Here is a 22,167-nt window from a genome sequence, read left to right on the forward strand (position 1 = left end):
AATTACCCTTGCAAGCAGAAGAATAGAAAATTATAAAAAATACAAGGAACAAAGAAAGTAAAATATGTGGTAGCTAAAGCAAAGAAATTGAGTTTGACAGACTTTGGTAACAAACTGGAAAAAGATGGCAAAGGTAACCACAAAACAAACAACAAAATCTTTAATAAAGAGTAGAAAACAAAACTAAATATACATAAAGGATGAGAATGGTAGAATTTTAACAGAAAAGACAAAAATAATGGAAAGATTGGAAGTCTTGTTGACAACCATTTTCAACTCATTCGTCAATAGATAACTCACGTTCTCACAATTTTTGTGCATGCGGTATTGAATCCTAGTTTTCTTTGAAATTATTTGATATTTTAATTTTTCCTTGTTCAAAGGTAGTTGATACACTGCCACATCCTGTTATTGCATGCAGCACATGGGCAATTCATTGTTTCGTCTACATGAGTATTACTATTTGAAGAAAAAGACATAACTTATCTTCATCTTTAAATAGTTGTCAAATTTCGTATTCCTAGTAATGTTACAGTTGGAATATCAACTCTATCCAATCTGGATTGATCATACAATAAATACCCTCAAGAAAAGTTAATAGGTCGAATGCACTGTAGGTTAGATATACAGATGTGCGGTAGCTCTAAATTCATGCCATAAACAGATTCAAGGATAGAGGCGATTTGTCATTTATATGTGTCTATGCTGTCTAACCTAGTTTATTAAATAAAATTGTCAATTTTCTTTTAAATAATGGAATCACAATAAAATAGAGCTTTATGATTCATCATAGAGGTGTGTATAATTCAATTCGATAATATGTCTCTTGAAGCAATTAATTTGTTTTCAAATTTTTTTATTATATTTGGCTGTTTATTCTGACTGTCGTCTTTTTTTATAGGCATCAACAATGGACTGTTTGCTTGCATACTATAATGAAAAATTCACAAAAATAGATGGAAATATCTTCGAAGTTTTCGCAAAGTTTTACAATCTTGATCTGTGAGAATTATATAAAAAAAAACCATAGGTTCATAAATGATAGAATTTATTTTTAGAACTCCTGTGCACTCTTGGCTAGAGAATCAATTTAAAAACAAGGTTGTGAAAGATGATGGACTTTCATTATTTTACAGGAAAGAAGGGAACAAGTGCTATGCCCAAAAAAATTTGCTCAAAAGTTTGGAGTTTTACACAAAGAGTTTGTGTACTGCCACGCCTGGAAGTAGGGAGTATGGCCTTGCTTTGGCCAACAGATCAGCAGTTACTTTTGAAATGAAAGAATATGAGGTAGGCACATTCATTTAATATTAATATATTTAAATTTATTGAAAACAAATTATTACATGTACTCATGTGACTTGAATATGAATTATAATCCTAACAATTGTTATCTAACTAAGATTGACTGAAATTAATAGTTAATAAGACATAATAACAATGGTATTTAGTAAAATATTGATAAAATTTTATATATATCATTTGAAGTTATTAAATGAGGGTACTCTGTACCACAAAAATATTATGGCCTTATATTAGGTCTTTACTTTACAGAGGAGCATAGCCAGATTATCAAAATATTTTAATGTCGGGTCAAGATAGCATATCTAAATGTGAAAATTTATTTATGAATAACTTGCACTTTGAAGTAGGTCAAATGACATAATTGGAACATTAAAATGCAATAAAATTCTATCAGTTTTTAAATTTACTTGAATTTCAACTATGTCATCACTACTGTAGATCAATAAACTACTCATAGATTTCTAGTATAGGTACAATTTCATAAAAATAGTACAAAAATAAATGTAATTGTCTATTGGTATGTTATTGGTAAATTGAGTAAAGATAATAAATAACTTCATACTAATGAATCAAATTCTCTAGAAATAAGATATTAATACTAGTAAATATTTTTATATAAGTTAATAAGATTTTGATATAAATACAAACTTATTAATGAAAATTGAAACATTGAGAAATAGTAAAAGTAGCATCATAAGATATTAGACACTCTAAGATGAATGGCTTGGTCGGAGCAAGTTTCTATGTAGGTCATGTCAAAATGATCCAATTTTTTTTACTTGGAAACACTACCGTCTTCCAAGCTGAGGATTCTCTGTGATGGAATGTGGACACTCGATTATCAATCAACACCACAGGAACACCCTAATCTCAATAGACTCAGATGGCAGAGCTGCCATATAAGCCATAATGACCATGTGCTCTAGTATAGTGCTGGGACGTAAGACAGTCCTACAAGAACTGGTGAATGATAGCTGCAAGATCCAGATCGTTTGGGTACCTGATCACTCGAGCAATGACGAAGCCCTACTGGGACCGGCAAACTCACCAATGGGCCCAGAACCTATTTTTGGTCTAGCAAAAAGTTTTGCTATTGCGTCTTGTCAACAGTCTGCTTGAAAAGCGGCATCGGCAGAGAACAATAGAGACACTGGGAATAAGACAAAAGAAGGCACACATAGATAGCCTTTCTGCTACAACTACTGACTGAACTTTTAACTGGATACATTTATCTAAGATGCCATCTCCATACCATAGCCATCATAGACGATCCGGAGTGTCTCTGGAGGAGAATGAAATTCCAAATTATTACCTAATGAAATCAAAAGGTTCAAGCCAAAGCTCCTGATTGGCCACTACGTTACTGGGAAGATATTAGACAGTATGTATCATTTAAAAAATTACTTCGTACTCCGTAGCAATACTCCAATCTTTTATTATTGTGGTGCATAATCTTTGCAAAAAATCTTATTTTTAAATAACCCTAAATATAAATTTAAAATAAAAATCTTGAAATAATTTCTTATATCCATCAAAATTTTAGAGAAAATTAAAAAACTGTAGCATAATATTGAGACAGAGCCCATTATTTCAAATCCTAGTATGCTTGGTAGGCAATTCTAGATGATTATCTTCTTTGACATAAATCCAAACCCTCGTCATTTCAAATAACTTGTGCTTAATGTGCTCCAGGGAACAAATTATAGAAGAGGTATGTCATTTGACTATCTTGATTTACGAATCACCTAATAAGTCAAAGGACAAGATAGCAAAGTCAACTGAACATAAGGCACACTTGGGAACATCATGTAGATAACACCAATATGAGTAATTTTAAATTAAATGACATATTTTCTATCTGTGTCATGATCTTATTATAGATATAAGTATTAATGTAAATATTTTTTTATGAGAAGGTGCAAATTATTTCCCCTGTTATACATACATTATCAAATTTTCCTAATTCTAATATTTTTCTAATGAACATTTCTGAAACAATTTATTTGTTAAATGAAAAATCATTTCGTCTTTTCCTTTAAAATTTCTTGGTTTTAGACTTTTTATTCCCTGTTATCATCTGGAATTGGATTTAAAAGGGAATCAAGAATGTCTTACAAAAAGTTTTCAATTCCCGTCATTTTGTGAATCTCTTGAGCATTTCTCCTTTTCTCACGTTTTCTCTTCCATCCATGTTAGTTTATTTAAATTTTGGACATAATGGTTATTTTTATCAACTATATTTTCTTCATAATCATTTAAGATTGTTTCTATGGATGTATTATAATTCCAAAAATATATATATGGCACATACTTTGACCCATCCTGTAAATTACTCTTCCCATGCCTTTTTTCAATTATCTTTAAAATGACACAAGACGTTTTAAATATTTTTTTGCCATACAATTATTATTATCCGATCGCAGAAAAAGTTTCCTACATTCGCCTGATTTCTATAATATAAAGAAAAAAACCTCTTTTCAATAAAACATGTTTTAACTGATAATGGTTTTATTTTTTTGTACTATTACAATGTCCGAATTCATTTCACAAATAAAAACAGAAAGTATTGACTTTCAATTAAAGAAAAGTGTGTAAATAAAATTAATACACACCTGGCATTTTAAAGGCGAATACTAAACAGTAACCAAAAGGTGTGCTTTAAATTATTACTAAAAAAATCGAATAAACATTAATTTATTATAAACAATTTACTTTGTTGCTCGGCTTTATCGATATTTTTAATTTTCCAAATTTTCTATCAATTTCAATACAAGAAAGATAAGAAAAAAGGAGAAACTAGACATTCGATCGAAGCTTATATGGCGCAGACTCAAAGATGCATGTGCGCAATATTTGTAAAATGAAAATTTTCCTCAAAATATTAGATTTATTTAAAACAGTATATAAATCTATAAATTTTATAAATTTTTCCAAATTATTTTGTTTGGGATGATAATTATAAAAGCGATAACTTGATTTTTTGTTTATGAAGTGAATATTAAAGCAGTCATTACTTATGTATATATAAATGTTTTTCTATTTGTATTAAATCGTGTTTATTAAATTGGTGTAAATAGTATATAAAAATAATTAATAGATAAAGTAAAAGTCCTAAAATTTAGTTCTGTCTAATGACATAACCTGACCGGCCTGCCAAATATCTGAGGACAGAATTCTAAAAAAAGAAGAAAAATATGCAAATTGATCTCAGATGACTCAGTTAACCTTCTATGCTTTAATTCTAAATGGAAAAAAGGTGTACTAATTATAAATTACTACATAAAATTTCAAATAAATAATCAAATTTGTGCATTTAGCAAATAATGCACGAAAAGGTTTATATGTGCAAGTATGATAAATCATATAGAGTTGAGCGAGTCGTAGCAGTGACGACAAAGGTCGATGGTCGATCAGAAAATTAATGGTGAGGTGAAGCCCATTTCAAACTAAAAAATGCTGTAACAAAGTGATTTTGTGAAAAAAAGTGCTTTATGTTTGATTTCTAACAAATGTTTACGCTCTGAAGACCTTAACTAATTGAACCAGGAGGTATTATTAGTCCGACAGATGACCATATAAGTGTAAAAAGTGATCATTTAATTGAAAAAGTCTATCAACGAGAAATATGATATAATTAATTTCTTATTTGAAAAGTCGGACAAAATATGAGTGGCCGACCTAGAACTACCTCTTTTGCAGAGGGTAATAAACAAGCTTTAAATCCACCGTTAGGAGATATGAAAATTAGTTCTGGTGGATACATTGGGAAAGATGGAAGTAAAGTGACCACTGTTGTGGCAAGACCTGGCCAAGGACCAGACAGACCTCAAGAAGTGTCTTATACAGATACAAAAGTTATTGGAAATGGAAGTTTTGGTGTGGTCTATCAAGCTAAATTGTGTGAGACTTCAGAACTAGTAGCAATCAAAAAGGTATTGCAAGATAAAAGGTTTAAAAATCGAGAATTGCAAATTATGCAAAAGCTAGAACATTGCAATATAGTTAAACTTAAATATTTCTTTTACTCTAGTGGAGATAAAAAAGACGAGGTGTACCTGAATTTGGTTTTGGAATACATCCCTGAGACAGTATATAAAGTTGCCAGACATTACAGTAAGTCGAAGCAAACAATACCCATCAGTTACATAAAATTATATATGTACCAATTGTTCCGTTCATTAGCCTACATTCATTCGTTAGGTATATGTCATAGGGACATAAAGCCACAGAACTTATTGTTAGATCCAGAGACTGGTGTGTTAAAATTATGTGATTTTGGAAGTGCAAAACACCTTGTCAAAGGTGAACCCAATGTATCTTATATATGCAGTAGATATTATAGGGCACCTGAATTGATTTTTGGTGCCATTGATTACACTACCAAAATTGATGTATGGAGTGCAGGCTGTGTTTTAGCAGAGCTTTTGTTGGGACAACCAATTTTTCCTGGAGACTCTGGAGTAGATCAGTTAGTGGAGATTATCAAAGTATTGGGAACTCCAACCAAAGAGCAAATTAAAGAGATGAATCCAAATTATACAGAATTCAAATTTCCACAAATAAAATCTCATCCTTGGCAACAAGTTTTTAGAGCACGGACGCCACCAGAAGCAATAGAATTGGTAGCAAGGTTATTAGAATACACACCTTCTTCACGTATTAGCCCATTGCAGGCTTGTGCACATACTTTTTTCAACGAACTTAGGGAGCCAAATACTCGCTTACCCAATGGAAATGATTTGCCACCTTTATTCAATTTCACCGAACATGAATTGAATATTCAACCACAATTGAACAGTACTCTGTTGCCAAGAGGTAGAGCAGACTTGGCTGGCAATTCCCAAGAAAATTCGGCATCATCTGCAAATCAAGAAACAGATTCATCATCAACTATCCAAGCAGCAGCAGCATCTGGTATAGCTTAGTTAGTAGTTAGATAGTTTATTCGTGCTAGAATGTTACATTTACACTTGTCTAAAATCTAAAATACTTCACTCTATTGTAGGGATCGACCGATGTAATTTTTGTCGATGTAGATAATTCGAATGCTGAAATATCAGCATATTGACCTATTAGGCGTTTTTAATATACTTTTAGTTCTAAATAGTTAAATTACACTATGACTTGGTTTGAAGATTCTTATATAATCTTTATATATGAAGGGAGTATGTGTATGCAGGTTGTCCCAAGTCAATTATTCAGAGCTACTGATCATTTCTATAAAAAATTGTGAGACTGGTTCAATGTAGGTCATCAAATTTATTAAATAAATCATAGTTCAAACGAATTTATTGTTCTATATCAAATTATACTTTTATGAAAAATAATTTATGCCAAATTAGGTCAAAAATTATATACAGGGTGCAAAAATTATCTGGCTAAACATTAGATTTTTAAATATATCTCAAAAAACTGCTGTATGAACTTGATACATTGATTAAGTTTGCAACAATGAACTAATCACTTTAAACCTTTTTATATGAGACAGGAATTTTTTGTGTATTAATTTCTTGATAAATTTTAGTGTCAATTCAAAAAAAGTACTCTTTAAATTCTCTATTATGCATCATTTTTCTATAATTCATTTCTGTTTCTGAAAGAATTAGAATATTATTACATTTTAAAACATATTATCTATATTAAGACCAGTGGTTGCATGACATAAATTGTTCCTTTCAGTTTTTTAACTCTTGAAATAATTCTGAAAATGAATACAATTTTTTTATTTGAATAGCGTAAACTTAAGATTGTGAGTAACCTCTAGTAGTGATTTATCTTTGTTAAAAACTGTATAATAGCATGAGTACTTTTTTTTAGTTGTAATTTGTGTGAAAAAAGTTTTATAAAAAGTCAAATCCCATTTTCAATGCTTGTGATGGCAATAAAAAATGCTGGTTTATAGTAAATTCTAAGCTTAAATATCAAGTTTGTAATTAACGATTTTCTTGAGTGATGACTAAAAAACTGAATTAACAGTGTTGTTTTTAAAAAGGTAAAAGCTCCTACTTGGAGTACTTTAGGATAAACATAAATTAGGTTAGATGGATATAAAATTACATATAGTACCTTTTAATTTTTAATCAATAATCCATTTAAAAGTAATAAAAAAAATGAATTATGCAGATTGTATCATGAAACAAATATTTCAATATTTTTTAATCATATTTCATGTTTCAATACTTTATTTTTATCATTACCTTGAAGTAAATTTTATGTGACTACAAATTTTATTATACTAATTACTTTTTACTAACCTAACTCTTATATTGAAAAAATTCAACAGATTATTAAAAAACCATGCCTAATTGCCATTTAATATTCTTAGAAACAGTGAATGATTGATATTTTTCAATATTTGTGATAGTTAAATAACATTTTTTCTTATGTGGAAAATATTGAAATGCATCTACATGTAACATACCTAAATAATAATTGTGATTGATGTGATGACCAGGCTAACATTTAATTGTTATATATAAATATAATAAATTGAAATTTATTTGGTTTGTAACATATCATAATGCTTGATATCTCTTTTTATTTGCAAAATACTTAGGATAAATATACTGCACATATTTCACAATCACAACAAACTAGAATATATGCTTTAAAATTGACACCATAACGAATTTTATAGTACTCCAACAAAAAGTGCAAAATATTAGTTTAATACTATTATGTTAAAAATTAGATTTAAGGTATTCTTAGACGAATTTATGAAGTACAAAAATGCTCAGTAGTTCCTTACTGTTGTGTTATTAAATTTATTGGGACACCTTGTAAAATTTCTCATAATGAAAGCAGGCATGGATCATTAGAAGTACTGGTCAGTTATTTAAATAGTAATACTAGAATTTATTTATAAAAAATTGGTTAGGTAGATGTCACTTATGTGAAGAATATCAGTTTGTTCCGGTGGTAAATAAAATTAACGTAAAAATAAAATTTATTAAAAAAATAGATTATTTAAAATCTAGTTAACAAGTAGATAAAATTTATTTATTTAGTGTTATATATATATATATAATTTTTAAAACATTGTATTAATCATTATTTATAGCATCATTTTCATTTATACAAAAGATGAATATACAGATACTTTATATGTATAGTAAACCGATACCCTGATTCTGTGAATAAAAAATACTCTTCAGTATTATCTCTACGAAATAAGTCTCAAATATTTAATACTAACTTTCACTATCGACTAATACTGACAAAAATTTTGATATCCAATATATTTTTTTTATATTGGATTAGCATCAGTATTGGTGGATCCCTACTCTATTTGTAGAGTAGTTTATTAAGAATTATCTGTATATCATCATGAATTTTATGCATGTTTTATTTATACAAAGTGGTCTTTAAATAATCGTATATGTCTTCAAAGTTTAATTATATTATTTAACAGCATTTTTCTGTTTTAATTGTACATTTTTTAAACCATCTAATTTAAACGTTCATATTCCATCTCTAGATATGACATATTGTATATTGTTATATCCGAATTGAATAGAAATCAACTTTTGTCATTGTAAAAACATATGGACTGTTTATTTTGAAAGTGATACTAGTCCTTTTTTGAAAAAATGATGTATCGTGTAATTCATTTTCAGTTGAATGTTAATTTTGTCAAATTCATCATCAATTATTTGAATCCAATTGACAGAGGTAAGTGGCTTAGCAGATGTGTCTGTTATGTAACACTTGTCTTGACATAAGATAGTGACATAGACAATCATATTGTTACTCTAGGTTATAGTTCAGTTTCCAAACAAAATTTGTGAGGTAGTGTGTGTTCTTAAAGTTATTTAGAAAGTGTTTAATTAATTTACTGTTGTATACGATGAAGTTTTGTGTCAGAAGATATGTTTATGCAAAATTTATCAAATCACTTAACACATATACGATCGTCAACGCAGTTAAAACTTTGGAAACTGATCCCTGACCTGCCCTAACAATGGCGGGCGTGTGACGTCAGCACTCCCGTACTCTATTAGGCAATCAAAGTATACGCTGATCTATGCCAAAATGGTGGCCGTGGGGTAAACCAAATCAAAACGTAAAAAATCAAACGCCAAGCAGTATTTTTTATCATTGCATTATTTAAAAACAGAAGTAAAACTTCCCTATTAGGTTAACATTGTATTTAAAACGTCTAATAAAAGTAGTTCATTTCAACTGATTAATTTGATGTGTGAATTGAACAAAAAATTTAGTTGGCAAATAATTTACAAGTTTGGTATAGCGATCTGAATGTTGATTCTAAACAACAGTATTTATATTTATTTCAGTAACTTTTTGTCGTATTTGCCACAAAAAAATTCCAAAACTAAAATTAGAAATTAGTCTTTAACGAACCAGGGCTGGACTCTTACATTTGAAAATTTACATCGATGATTATTTATCTGTTACAAGAATCATTTCATGTATTTGACGACACAGTATATATATAAGCGTATTTGTAAACAAAATTGGTTTAACATTGAGTAATATTTAATTTTTCAAAATTGTAATTGACCCAAAAAAATCATATAACCAGATTATCTATTGGTCAACCAGTAGAAACATTGCAAAAATTGACTGACATACAATTTATTATTTAACAGATATTTTAACCTTGAAATTCCTCGAAAGAAAAGCAAATAGACTTACATAACTTTCGTAATGAACGGTCCATATCTACCCCTCATTTATATACATTAATTGAAATTATTATAATAAATTTAAAAATATAATAATGTAGATATTAAATACTCGTATCATTAATTGTTACCGTACTTCAACTTACTTTCAACGGCTTTTTTGTGTCTTCAAACAAATAACGCAAACTAATTTATCATCCCCGGGCCTTACGCTGGCATAATTTTTTTAATGCCAGAATTTTAGAGGCGGAAAAAAGTAAAGAACGAATTGGATATCCCCGTAATGGGAATTTTTAGGAACAGTAGAGTTTCTTGCTGAATTTGATCCATTTTTATCTCAACATTAAAATTTTATGCGCGCCCTGGTAGGGTATTTGTCTAAAACAACCAATGAAGAAATTATATTGTTGATTGAAAATAAAGTACTACAACAAATTTATAGTGAATTGCGAATTGTAGATTCTACGCACATGTTGATCAGCTTGCTACGATAGTTGTTACTTAGGTACAATCGACACAAGATTTTTTTGAGCGATTATCAAATTTGGGATATGCAATGCGAACAAATATTTTTGATAGCCAAATGTTCATGCAATATTGAATGTTTGTAAGTGGAGCTAATGCCCAAGTATGTCTCAATATCACTGTATGTCACATGACGATATTGCAATATCAGTTTACGCACAGCATCGATGTTTTCTGACACAATAGCTGATTTTGGATGACCTTTACGAAAACCAGTTCAAAACAGTGGCTCGAGAGGGTGCTTCATCCCTAAAAGTCCAAATGAGTTGATCTGCACACTGCTGTTATTTTAATCCACATAGAAAGTCATAGAAAATCATCGCACGTTAGCGATTTAATTCTATATTTTGACAAAGATAAAACGCCTCAAATAGCAATCGTATAACAACACATTCTGAGTATGTTCACCATTAAAATTGTCAAACTTTATAACAGCAATGTCAAATTCGACATATTGACATCATTGTTGACATACACATCATTGGCATAGCCTATGAGATAGGCCCCTTAGGACAGCTCCAGTCTAAGAATTAATGAGTCAATAACAAATTTATTGTTCATAATATGGAATTTCATAATAAATTTATCGTTTTTTTGGCAATAATAAAACAAATTGATTTGTAAACCCTGCTGGTTTTATGTAATTATTAAATTTTTGTTTGTACGCGTAAAAGATAATAGAGTTGTTTTGTCATACGCTGTGTAGTTTGCTTGGTACTTTCTAATTGACAAAAGTAGTACCTGAAACAAATTTGGTTTTAAGTTTAAGGTTCCAGTTTATTTATTTTTTCTTTTAGATAAAAATTTTTTCACTCGATAGTATTTTCATAAATTTTAGGAAAACAAATAATGGAAAACAGTTTATTTAAGAAACTCTCCGTCTCTGATCTATGATGTTATATTTGGATTATGAAAAATGTGCTATTCAGTGTTAAATAAATCATATATAAACACGATAATTAAAAAATTAATAAAAAATGGTCTAACTATAAAATTTATCAATGTTTTAGAACTGTTTGAAAGATATCGATCTGTGTTTTAACACAGATTATCCAGTTGATCTTATACCAAAAATTTACTTTAGAAAAGCAGATTGTTACTATGAATCTGGACGAAAGGACGATTTCGACAAATGTATTGAAGAAATTCAAAGATTTCTGTCTATAACTTTAGTAGACGACAGAGGTAAGTGTTGTCTTATACTAATTTTTTGATGTTCACTTTTAATTGAACATGAAATAATTAGTCAGGTCAAATTAGCCCTAAAAATAATAGTGAAGTTACAAAAATGTTCATAGAATTTATAGAATAGTGTGAATTATCGAAATAATACGTAGTACGGTCCAAGATATAATAATATGTGCATCTTTAGAGTTAAAATATTCGTACACCGTGTTTAATTCCATCGTCTTTGATATCGCCGACGGCCGTTTTTAGTTGCACACCCGGTACATTGCGAAAAAATTAAAACATATAATGTTTTTTATTATATTCTGTGCATACTGTTTAGTTGTCACCTGTTACTTGTTCGTCAGCGATAATTGACGACTTCGATTCGTAACACCTTCACTATATCAAAGGTTTTTTTCTTAATTTAACCAAAAAATGCTAGGTTTGATATTATTAAAAAATTATCTTTCTTTAAACGGGTATTTTTAGTACAATCTACATATTTCAAGAAGTAGTTTAATACAAATTATAAACAGTTTCCCCTTATTGCATGGCTTCTTCGTTTATTAGTTTTTCCTGAGAGTATTAATATTTATTTTTAGAACTTATACTCCTTCTGAAATAGATATTTTATAGTACAGTATGACGAGCCTATTCTCGTATTTCAATACAAAGAGGAGAGGACATATTTCCAACGATATACAGCGTGTATCAAATTGATTTTGGTATTTTTATTTCAAAGAACATATGTAATTACTACATATTTAATTTTTAATTCATCCATGTAATCCCCGTTTGCTTTTATTACGAGGATGGTTCCAGAAATACCTGGCCTAACAAAATAAAACACAAAAATATTGGAAAAAAATATATTTAGTTCTTAACGTAATCTCCTTTTAGCTCTATATCCTTTCCCCAGCGATGTTCAATAAGTTCTATACACTTTTTATAGTTAAGCTCCTAGAAATAGCCGACATCATCTCTTTACTGTTTGAAAATCTTTTACCACCGAGGTATTTTTTTAAGTCTGAAAACAGAAAATAATCTGAGAGGGCTAAATCTGGCGACTAGGGTACAATTCAAACTTTAATTCATTCATTTTGGCCATTAAAATAACGGTTGTGTGGGTTGGTGCATTGTCTTGACGAAACAACACTTTCTTCTTAGCTAAATGCGGCCGTTTTTGCTTAATTTCTTCGCTCAAACTTAGCAATAAGTTCGCCGTTTTCCTTGTTCAAGATAGTCAATGAAAATTATCCCTCGTGCATCCCAAAAAACCGACGCCGTGACATTGCCTGCAGTTGGAGCGGTTTTTGTCTTCTTGCAACCGGTTCTCCCGACTCGATGAAAACATCTTCACGAGCAAACGCGGCATCCATTTTGCGCCCAGCTTTCTCATGTTCAAATTTTCAGTTAATATGCGATCATCCAGTACCGCTTTGTGGATATTCTGCAACATTTCTCTCCCACTCTACTTGCGTCCAATTTTTATGTTCGTTCGAGCACTGTAACCTCATAATTTTATTTTGAAGTCTAAAAAAAGTTTCTTCATAGCCCCCCTTCCAAAAAGGCCAGCTTCTCAAAGGCAAATCTCTATATTCATTGATCTCAGCTGCTATTTCTGGGCCCGTGAGTTGTCGGTCATGTTTACTGATCGATAAAATACGTTTTATCTTCATCTTCATCGGTTGTGGTTTTTCGAAGTCCCACGAACGTTTTCTATCGCTAAAACTACAGGAGGAGACATTTTTTTTTCACGTTGTAGTCCACAGTGTTTTTAATTCTTCATCAAAAGTACGGATATTTTTGCTAAGACTGTGAAAGACTTGCGATTAATGCACGAGTTTCAACCAATAGTTTTTTGGTTTTACCCATTATAAAACTTACGAGTCTGAATTTACCAGAAAGAAAACAATTCGTATACGAATTTCACAAAAATATGTCTTGCTCCAAACTAAACTACACCGAAGAAATAATTCACAATTAAAGAATAATAAATAAATCAGCCGGTACTTGCAAGTCTTAACTAGTCGTACTCACCGATAAAATATAAACATGCCCTCTATAAATTGAAGAAATAACTGATATTATTATTATGTGTATTATTTTGAAATATAAAGAATGGATTTTATGGGGTGGGTAAAAACTTTTGGCCTGTAGTGTATATCCAATATTCTTGTAACTTGCTCTTAAATAAATCCGTCTTAGCAGTATACGAGGGCGATTTGACTTTTTGATTAAAAAGAAACTTTATTGTAAAAAAAATCTATTTTTCAACATAATGTCTTTATTCAAGAAGTTTCCAATTTTTTGAAACTATTAAAAAATTGGTTTTCGGGGATTGGGATGAGTAATCGATTGGAACTAGATCAGGTGAATATGGCGGATGCAGCAATACATCTTAATGCGATTCGTTAATTTTTCTGCAAAAATACGGGCAGGCACATTGTTGTGGTGGAACAATTGTTTTAAAACTCTTTTCCTTAATAAATGCGGTCGTTTTTTCTTAAAATTAATTTAGAATTTTGACAGATGATGTTAGAACCAAGCGGATTCTAATACTGTAGTCTGAAAAATTACTTTTCCGTCTAATCGCGATCATAAGAGTACATTTGAATCTGCGGCTTCTATTTTGTTAAGAAGTGTAACACCTAAGGTGATAAAAGTAAAGACTATTGAATATCTTTATACATGGTAGTGTATTTTTTTATGTTTTTATTTCCAGATAAGCATTTGGAAAAATTAGAACAAATAAAGAAGTCAAAGATAAAATGTAACAACGTAGAAGTACAAAGAGATAATTTCAATGATCTTCCAGAATTTAGCGAAGGAGAAAACAGCAGTTTTGCCTATGCTTCTTCAAAAATTAAAATGGGGTTAGTTCAAATTTTTTAGTTATAACTAAAGATACCCGAATATACAAATGGATACCCCCAAAATATTATGCAAATAGTTTAGTCAAAATTTGAACAAACATCATGGAAATATGCAAAAAAAATCTTGTACATCAATTTATTGATTCATTTTAAAATAAACAGACATTTCATTTGTAATTTCATCATTAGATGTGTAAAAATGTTTCCTCAATTACCTCCGAATATAAAGAACTAACTTCGTTTGATCGTAGTGTTGATTCACTTAGTACGTTGTACTTGCAATACATGAGAACCTCAAGGGGAACCCCGACCTCCCAAACCACGTTCCAAGTCAGAGAACACCGCTTCCCCGTGTGTCACCAATTCAAATATCTTGGAGCCTGGGGTTTTAAAACCACTTATTTTGAATTACAAACTAGTAATACAATTTCTTTAAACCATCTGACTACCCACTTCAAGATTAGTTTCTTAAGAATTACAATGAAAGTAATTGTTTCAAAATAGCAGATTTATAATTTTTTTTATCTTGAAACGCCTGCCCAAGCAGCACAACTTTCAAAAATTGTACAATTGTGCAAAATATGCTATTTACAAAGATCTATGGGTAGAAATATTAAAATATATATATATAATATGTAAAATATGCACTTTGCATATCTGGATTTCCTTAGTTATAACTTATTATTTAACAAATTATAATTTTTATGGGTAGCGGTTGCAGGAACACAAAGATATTCGTAATATAAAATGTGTGCTGCTTCGGACAAGAAAAAGGTAACTAAACAGTGCCATAAAGGATCTGGGAACCATAGGCATAGAATAAAAATAAAATTTGAAAAAAAAAATAGTGTATATCTTCAAAAATTAGTAACTAAAAAAGCAATTCCAATATAAATATTGCTAACCGATACCCAGTGGGTAATAGTAAACTAAAAATAAATTTCTTCTCTTGAAAAAACAAGAAAATTTCATAGCTAATCAGTTTTTTTATCTTTTGAACTTCTCTTGTTGCTAATAAAATAATTAATCTCATTATTTGTTATGTTTAGGTATGACAAAACTCGAGGTAGACACGTAGTAGCAACAAAAAATATTAGTAAAGGCGACGTCCTCTTTGTGGAAAAGGCATTTATATTCGCCCCAGTTTTTAAAGAAAATAAAGAATTTTATTCGTTCAAGTGTTACAGTTGCTTGAAAGATATCATCAGCAGTGTTCCGTAAGTAGAAGTTACAAATATATTTTTAGAAATTTCACTACTAAATCGAATATAACTTTTCTTTATATTATTTTTTATACATTTATTGGTCTTTCACTTGGAGGCATACGACTTTTTATTTTCCACAATTTGGAAACTCGGTTAACTAACTAATCACCGTTTCATTTTTTCCTTTCCAAACTAGATGAGATTTTTTATGTTTTCTTTGTCTAATTCTGCAGATCCAGTTGAGGAAAGAGACAGCCAAGAATTTTAAAAAAAGGTCATCATATATTATTAACATAACAATATTAGTTTAAGCTGAGGTTGAGTCTTTGATTTTTCTTTTTTTCGTACCCAGATGGTTGACTTGGATCTCCCTGAATCGACCCTCGTTGTAATACCACCACTATTGTGCTAGACGCCTTTGTTTGTTTTAATTTGATTTTCACTGTTCATTGTTTACCACTTATTTTTCAGATGTGCTAGTTGTACACTATGTGTATATTGCAACGAAAAATGTAGGACGACCTCCTGGAATGAATGTCACAAATGGGAATGCAAAGGTATGCAAGCTAATATTTGGTACGACTTAGGCATAGCATTTCCCGCCTTCAAAGCGGTTTTAAAGGGAGTGAAATCTGGTTTTCGAACTATCAAAGGTGATTTTGGAGAAGACTTGAAAAAATTTGGCGATAAAACTGATAATTATCCATATTTTAATAGATTGGTATCTAATATTTATAAGGGTAAAAATGCAGCTCCATATATTTTGGTAAGTGTATATATTGTTTAATGTTTATCCATATATTTATATTTTTTGTTAATATACATTTTATGAGGTCTGTCAATATTGGCAGGTTAATGTTGCACAGTAGACAGTTGAGTTTTTGCGTCATTAGGGGCCATCCATAAAGTACGTCACACGAATTTTAGGACTTTTGAACATCTCCCCCCGTCCTTGTCACAGGTTGTCACATTTTTATAACTCCCCCTCCAGATGTGACATCAGACATTTTTTAAATTTATGTATGTATTTAAAAATAATCGAGAGAAAACAGCTATTTTCATTTTTTACTAATTTTTATTAAATAATAATCTAATAAAATCAACATAAAGTCCAACATTTCATAAATTTTTTTAAATTTTCAATTCACATCCAAACTTTGCGTGTTAGTATTTTAAATTTTAACATATGACGTCACAAAACTATTGACCCCCCATGCCCCTTGTCACACGATGTCACACTTCGGTGATACCCTCCCTCCCCATTAACGTGTGACGTTTTTTATGGATGGCCCCTATTCACCTGATTTAGCCATGTGCGAGTTCTGATTATTACGAAAAAACTTATATTTTTATAAATATGACCAAATAAGAATTTGTTCTATTCTATTTGTTCTATAGAAAATACGAATTTATATGAAAACTATCATACAAAATTTTCTTAAACAAAAGGAAACTGAAATTTTTTGAACACACCAGCGAATATAAAGAATCCAATCACCACACATATACTTCTAAAGTGTAGACAGATAGAGGACGATTTAGAATACATTCCGAGGTTTTATCGAACTTCTCGATTGAGGTCGATAGCAAATTAATTTCTTTAAAAACTCGAATGTCAGAATTGAAATAAATTAGAAGTGACTACTATACCGCAATACGCGAACAAAGGTATATTCAAAATTTTTGAAGAAAAACGTAACAAGCCTAATGGCATGTTGCAATATACATATTATATTCCAATGAAAAACTAATGATAAACGTTTATTTTTCAGATGGCAGCTATAGTAGTAACATATTTAAAGAAGTACACAGATTTTTTCATGTGGTTTCTTAAACAAAAAAATTGTCCTCGAAACGATCTCAGTGTGCTAGTTCAATACATAGGAGGTTTAATTACCAAACATATCGCCCAGCTATCCTGTAATTCTAGCATTATTGAACATTGGACTTATTCGTCCACCGATTTACTTTTTCCTGATATCCTTATAACGATTGCTTGTGGAATGTTTCCGTCTGTTAGTATTATGAATCACTCGTGCCGACCAAATGTAACGAATTTGTAAGTATACTGCTGTGATTCCCCGATAGATTGTACGCTTAGCTTATACAAACAACGTCAACAATTGATGAATTAAGTAAATTAAATTTGATTTCTGTACATTCCATTGTCTTTATTATTTCACCTTATTCACTGTAGTATTGATAAGACTACTGTAACTTCGTCTGCTCTCCATATAAAGTTGAATTTGCTTTACCTTAAATTGGTGTCTGAAGATGATAACTTTGTAATCGAAAAGCAAGTTAGTTAATGTAATTACGTGTTTTGGTTGATTGAAAGTTGCTTTTACTAATTTTTCATAACTTATGGTTTTCAGTTTTATCTGTGATACGATTGTTGTAAAAGCTTTGGAAGATATAAAGGAAAACGAAGAAGTATTTAATTGTTACGGTATTGACTACCGCGGTATGAACAGGGAGCAAAGGCAAATTGCTTGTAGAACTCTGTATCATTTCGAATGTAAATGCGTAATATGCAGCGATCCTTTGAAAGAAGTGGTAAGATCAAATTTTTCGTTTAACTTTGAACCCTATTAACCTTTTCACTGCTACGCACTCCTATAGTTGGGTAGGTGAAGCTTTCCCTGATTTGTCCCATTTCAGTAGGTCTAAACGAATGTTCCGTGATACCGGACTACCCTTAAAGACTGATGCAACCGATTAAAATAAGCCCACAAACCCATTCTATTGGATTTCAGTAGTTATTGATGAAATAATAATAGCAGTGCAAAGGTTAAAGCGTCCTAGTTTGCGTTTGATTCAACTAATATCAATTTTTGATTTTCAGGAAATGCTGGATAGTTATCTATGTCCAAAATGTAAAGGTTTGATTCCAGAATTACAAAATGCTACATTTGGTTTTTGCCTCAATTGTGGTGAGAAGTATTCCATAAAACCGTTTAGAAAAATAAATAACGAAGCTCAGAAATACCTTCAAAGTAAGAGTTTGTTTTTCGCTTATCATCATTATGCGTTTAATATCTGCCAACTGTAGTACTTCAAATGTTACAGGAGAGGGAAATGGCAAATGAATTCATGTTTCAATTCATTGAGTTATCCAAGAACTAATTTAATAATATTTCATACAGTGTTGAAAAAATAACATACTGGTTAATGTTGCCATTGCAAATGAGATAATTCCAAATTTGTTTTGAGTCTTTTGATCGATGAACAAAAAGAAAATCCTATTGTAATTAGCATGAAAGAACCGGATTTCATTGCTAAAATTATTCCTGGAGATGGACGTTGGCTTTATAGCTACATGACCATGAAACAAAATTCATACTTCTCAATGTAAACTCAATTATTTATTTCCATTTGAAAAAGTCCATTAGCTTTAAGGTTTTGGTTTTCTTCCATTGTGAGGATGTAATACGTTCATAGTTCGGTGCAAAAGGAACAACCTTTAATTCGGAAACATGGAAAAACACATTTGTTTTTCATCATGACAACCCGTTGTGTTGCAAGTCGCTTTTGAGGTTCGGATAAGTCATTGAAGGAAATTAATTCAGATTCTTTAAGCTTTTTACTAAAATATTTCACCAATATTTCCATATTTGCCAGAGTTGTTGGAATTTCTTTTAAACAAATTAAGGTTGGTTAGTAGGGCCTCTATTTGACACTAAAATTACAAAGTTCTGCAATTAATCATACAGATTGTATAAGTAGAGTTTTTTATCAGAATTTTGGATTATAGCAATTTCATTTAGTTAGTTTAATTCAATGCAAGTTAGTTCCGATATTGCCTTTTGGGGATTTTATGCAATAAGGACCCATCTTCACATTACCAATGGTAATGGTTAGTATATATATATATATATATATATATATATATATATATATATATATATATATATATATATATATATATATATATAATTTGAAAGTTCTTTCCAGCGATACTAGATTGAGCACAAAATCTACTTTTATGGTAGATGTTTTGGAAGGAATTTGAGTCCATTAATTAGGGCTGTTTAAGCTTGTGCCGTTTTGAAGCAAACATTTCGTACCTCCGCTCAAATAGTGTCATAAGTCAAAAAATTGCTCATATCTCTATAATGAAAATTTGAAATTTTATTATCCGGTGATACTATATTGAGCTCAAAATCTACTTTTATAGTGAATGTTTTGAAAGACATTTTTTTGAATACATTAAATAAGACTGTTTAAGCTCGTACCGTTTTGAAGGAATCTCTTTTATTAGTGCTAATAAACTCTTATCTCAAATATTGTGTAAATGTTTGAGGTAACTGTCAGTGTTTGAATTATCATCCGAAAACTGAAAAATAAAATTAAAATGTTCATTAACGATAGTTTTTTTTGACTATTTGAGCGGAGGTGCGATTTTATTTTTATGCTTGATAATTCATTACCCTGTTAGCTATTAAAAAAATTAAGATTCTTACGAAATATTTTGAAACCACAACAAAGCTTCAAATTAGTAATTTTTTTACAGATGATGATATCAACCAACTTGAACTTTTAATCAAATGTTTGAAAATAAGAGAAAAAATACTTTATAAGCACCACAAAGATTTCGAAGAAGTTTACTATAGACTTTACAGCTACTATGTAGAATCAGGTAATTTTGAATTATATGTGATTATTTATACGTTTGATTATTTCTATATTTTTTAGGGAATGCTGAAAATATGTTCAAGTATTTCCATTTATGGTTAGAGAATGAGAAAGCTAGAAGAGGTAATAATTCGCGAGGGATTGGTACAAAACTTTATGAAGCTGCTTTAGCCATTTTGCACTGTCTTCAAAATGGGAACCCTAAGAATTGTACGAATTTAAAGTAAGCAACATTCCCTCACTATTCATGTGTTAAAGATACATGTAATCTATTATAAAGTATTAAATGTTATAAAATTCTTTGATATTCCACCAAGGTATATCAAAAATGACAGCTTAGTTGTAAGTTTTTTAGAAAAATAGAAAATGCTCATTAACTACAAATTTTTTTACCTTCTTAGCTTATTTCGATAATTAAAAGTTTTTGACTCGTAGTTTTATTCACTATATTTTTGCTTTTAATAATTGTTTGAAAGTGATTATTATTTAGACAGGATTGGAAAAAATAATTTGGTGAACATATGAATGTCAATGTAACCAACTTATACTTCCAGTCTACCAGAGTAAATTTTAATACAACATCATGTTAATTATAATGAAATCAACGGTGTATTTGTATTCACACTCCACTTTACCAGTGCAGGGAAAATGTGTGAGGATTTTTGCTAGCGTACACTTGCTCTTATTAATTCAAAGTTGAAGGTTGTAAGTTGAGGTATTGTCATTTTAATGAATATATAGCAAAGTTGAGAAAATTGAAATGTTGAAAGTTGTCAATGGTGATGAAAAAATAGGCGATTGGGGTAATTTGCGAAATGGCATGTGAAAAATTGGCCAACAGCTTTCTTATTCATAATCACAAAATTTAATGCCACAAGGGAAACGTTTTGAGATCATTCTTGCAATTAAGCAGGCCATCACAGAGAAGATAAATACCGTTCCAAAACAGCACTTCTAGAAATGGTTTTAGATTCAACATTGGAATAAGGGCACTACTAGCTTAATGCAGTACTTTTAAGAAGAATAATTCAAATTTTATATCGGATTTAATAGAAGAATTCACCATAGTATTGATTACAACCTGTATATGTGTATATATATTAACTTCTAATTTTTGTTTCAGAGCTTTTCTCCAAAAAGTTGAACACATGATAAGAGAGGCTAAAATGGTACTAAATTTGTATTACCCAGCGTATATAACAAATAGATTAAGCAGAAAAATTCAATTTATATCAAACAAATAATTTTTTATAATATATTTTACTAACACAAAAAATTGTTTCATTTTCACAAGCATGATCCTGGAAAAGTATATATTACATTTTCAGTGACCGAAAAATTGATACGTTTCTAAAAATATGTTGTATTAACCTCCATTTAGGTGTAAGCAAGATCGACTTGAGAAAAAATTCCTTGACATGAGGAAAACCTTGACACAAAGATCTCCTTTCTTTTATCATTTAACTTTAATCATACCCAAGTGACAGACATTGAGTACTAGAATTAAAACAAACATATGTCTTCTTTAAACCTCCATTAGCAACAGAAACAGATTTTAAAAATTGAGCAAGAATTTGTGATAAAGTTGCTATTTATAACTGAAATTGACAAAGCTTGAATACCCATCTAACATCACTCAACATTTAGATTCACATACATACCTAAGATTTAGAAAATTATTCATTCTCCTTAGAAGGAAATATAAACTATATAAGGTATTAATCAAGAAAGGTGACATGGAACTAATCAGAACGTGAAGAAGGTAGTTTTTTTAGTATCTTTTAGGAAATTGAAAGCATCCATTTC

General features: G+C 30.2%; 1 protein-coding gene across 1 annotated transcript; it reads left to right on the plus strand.

The window, feature by feature from the left end:
* Positions 1–596: 596 nt before the first annotated feature.
* Positions 597–21,637, plus strand: LOC130441073 (SET and MYND domain-containing protein 4-like). The gene is made up of 13 exons (XM_056774593.1): positions 597–795; positions 902–1,002; positions 1,059–1,290; positions 11,486–11,660; positions 14,371–14,521; positions 15,571–15,738; positions 16,198–16,492; positions 17,499–17,785; positions 18,102–18,282; positions 18,572–18,722; positions 20,240–20,365; positions 20,422–20,584; positions 21,485–21,637. The coding sequence occupies exons 2-13, from the start codon at positions 911–913 to the stop codon at positions 21,603–21,605; spliced, it is 2,142 nt and encodes a 713-aa protein (XP_056630571.1). The 5' UTR covers positions 597–795; positions 902–910; the 3' UTR covers positions 21,606–21,637.
* The last annotated feature ends 530 nt before the right edge of the window (positions 21,638–22,167 follow it).

The sequence above is a fragment of the Diorhabda sublineata genome, chromosome 3 (assembly GCF_026230105.1).
Source record: "Diorhabda sublineata isolate icDioSubl1.1 chromosome 3, icDioSubl1.1, whole genome shotgun sequence".
NCBI lineage: Eukaryota > Metazoa > Arthropoda > Insecta > Coleoptera > Chrysomelidae > Diorhabda > Diorhabda sublineata.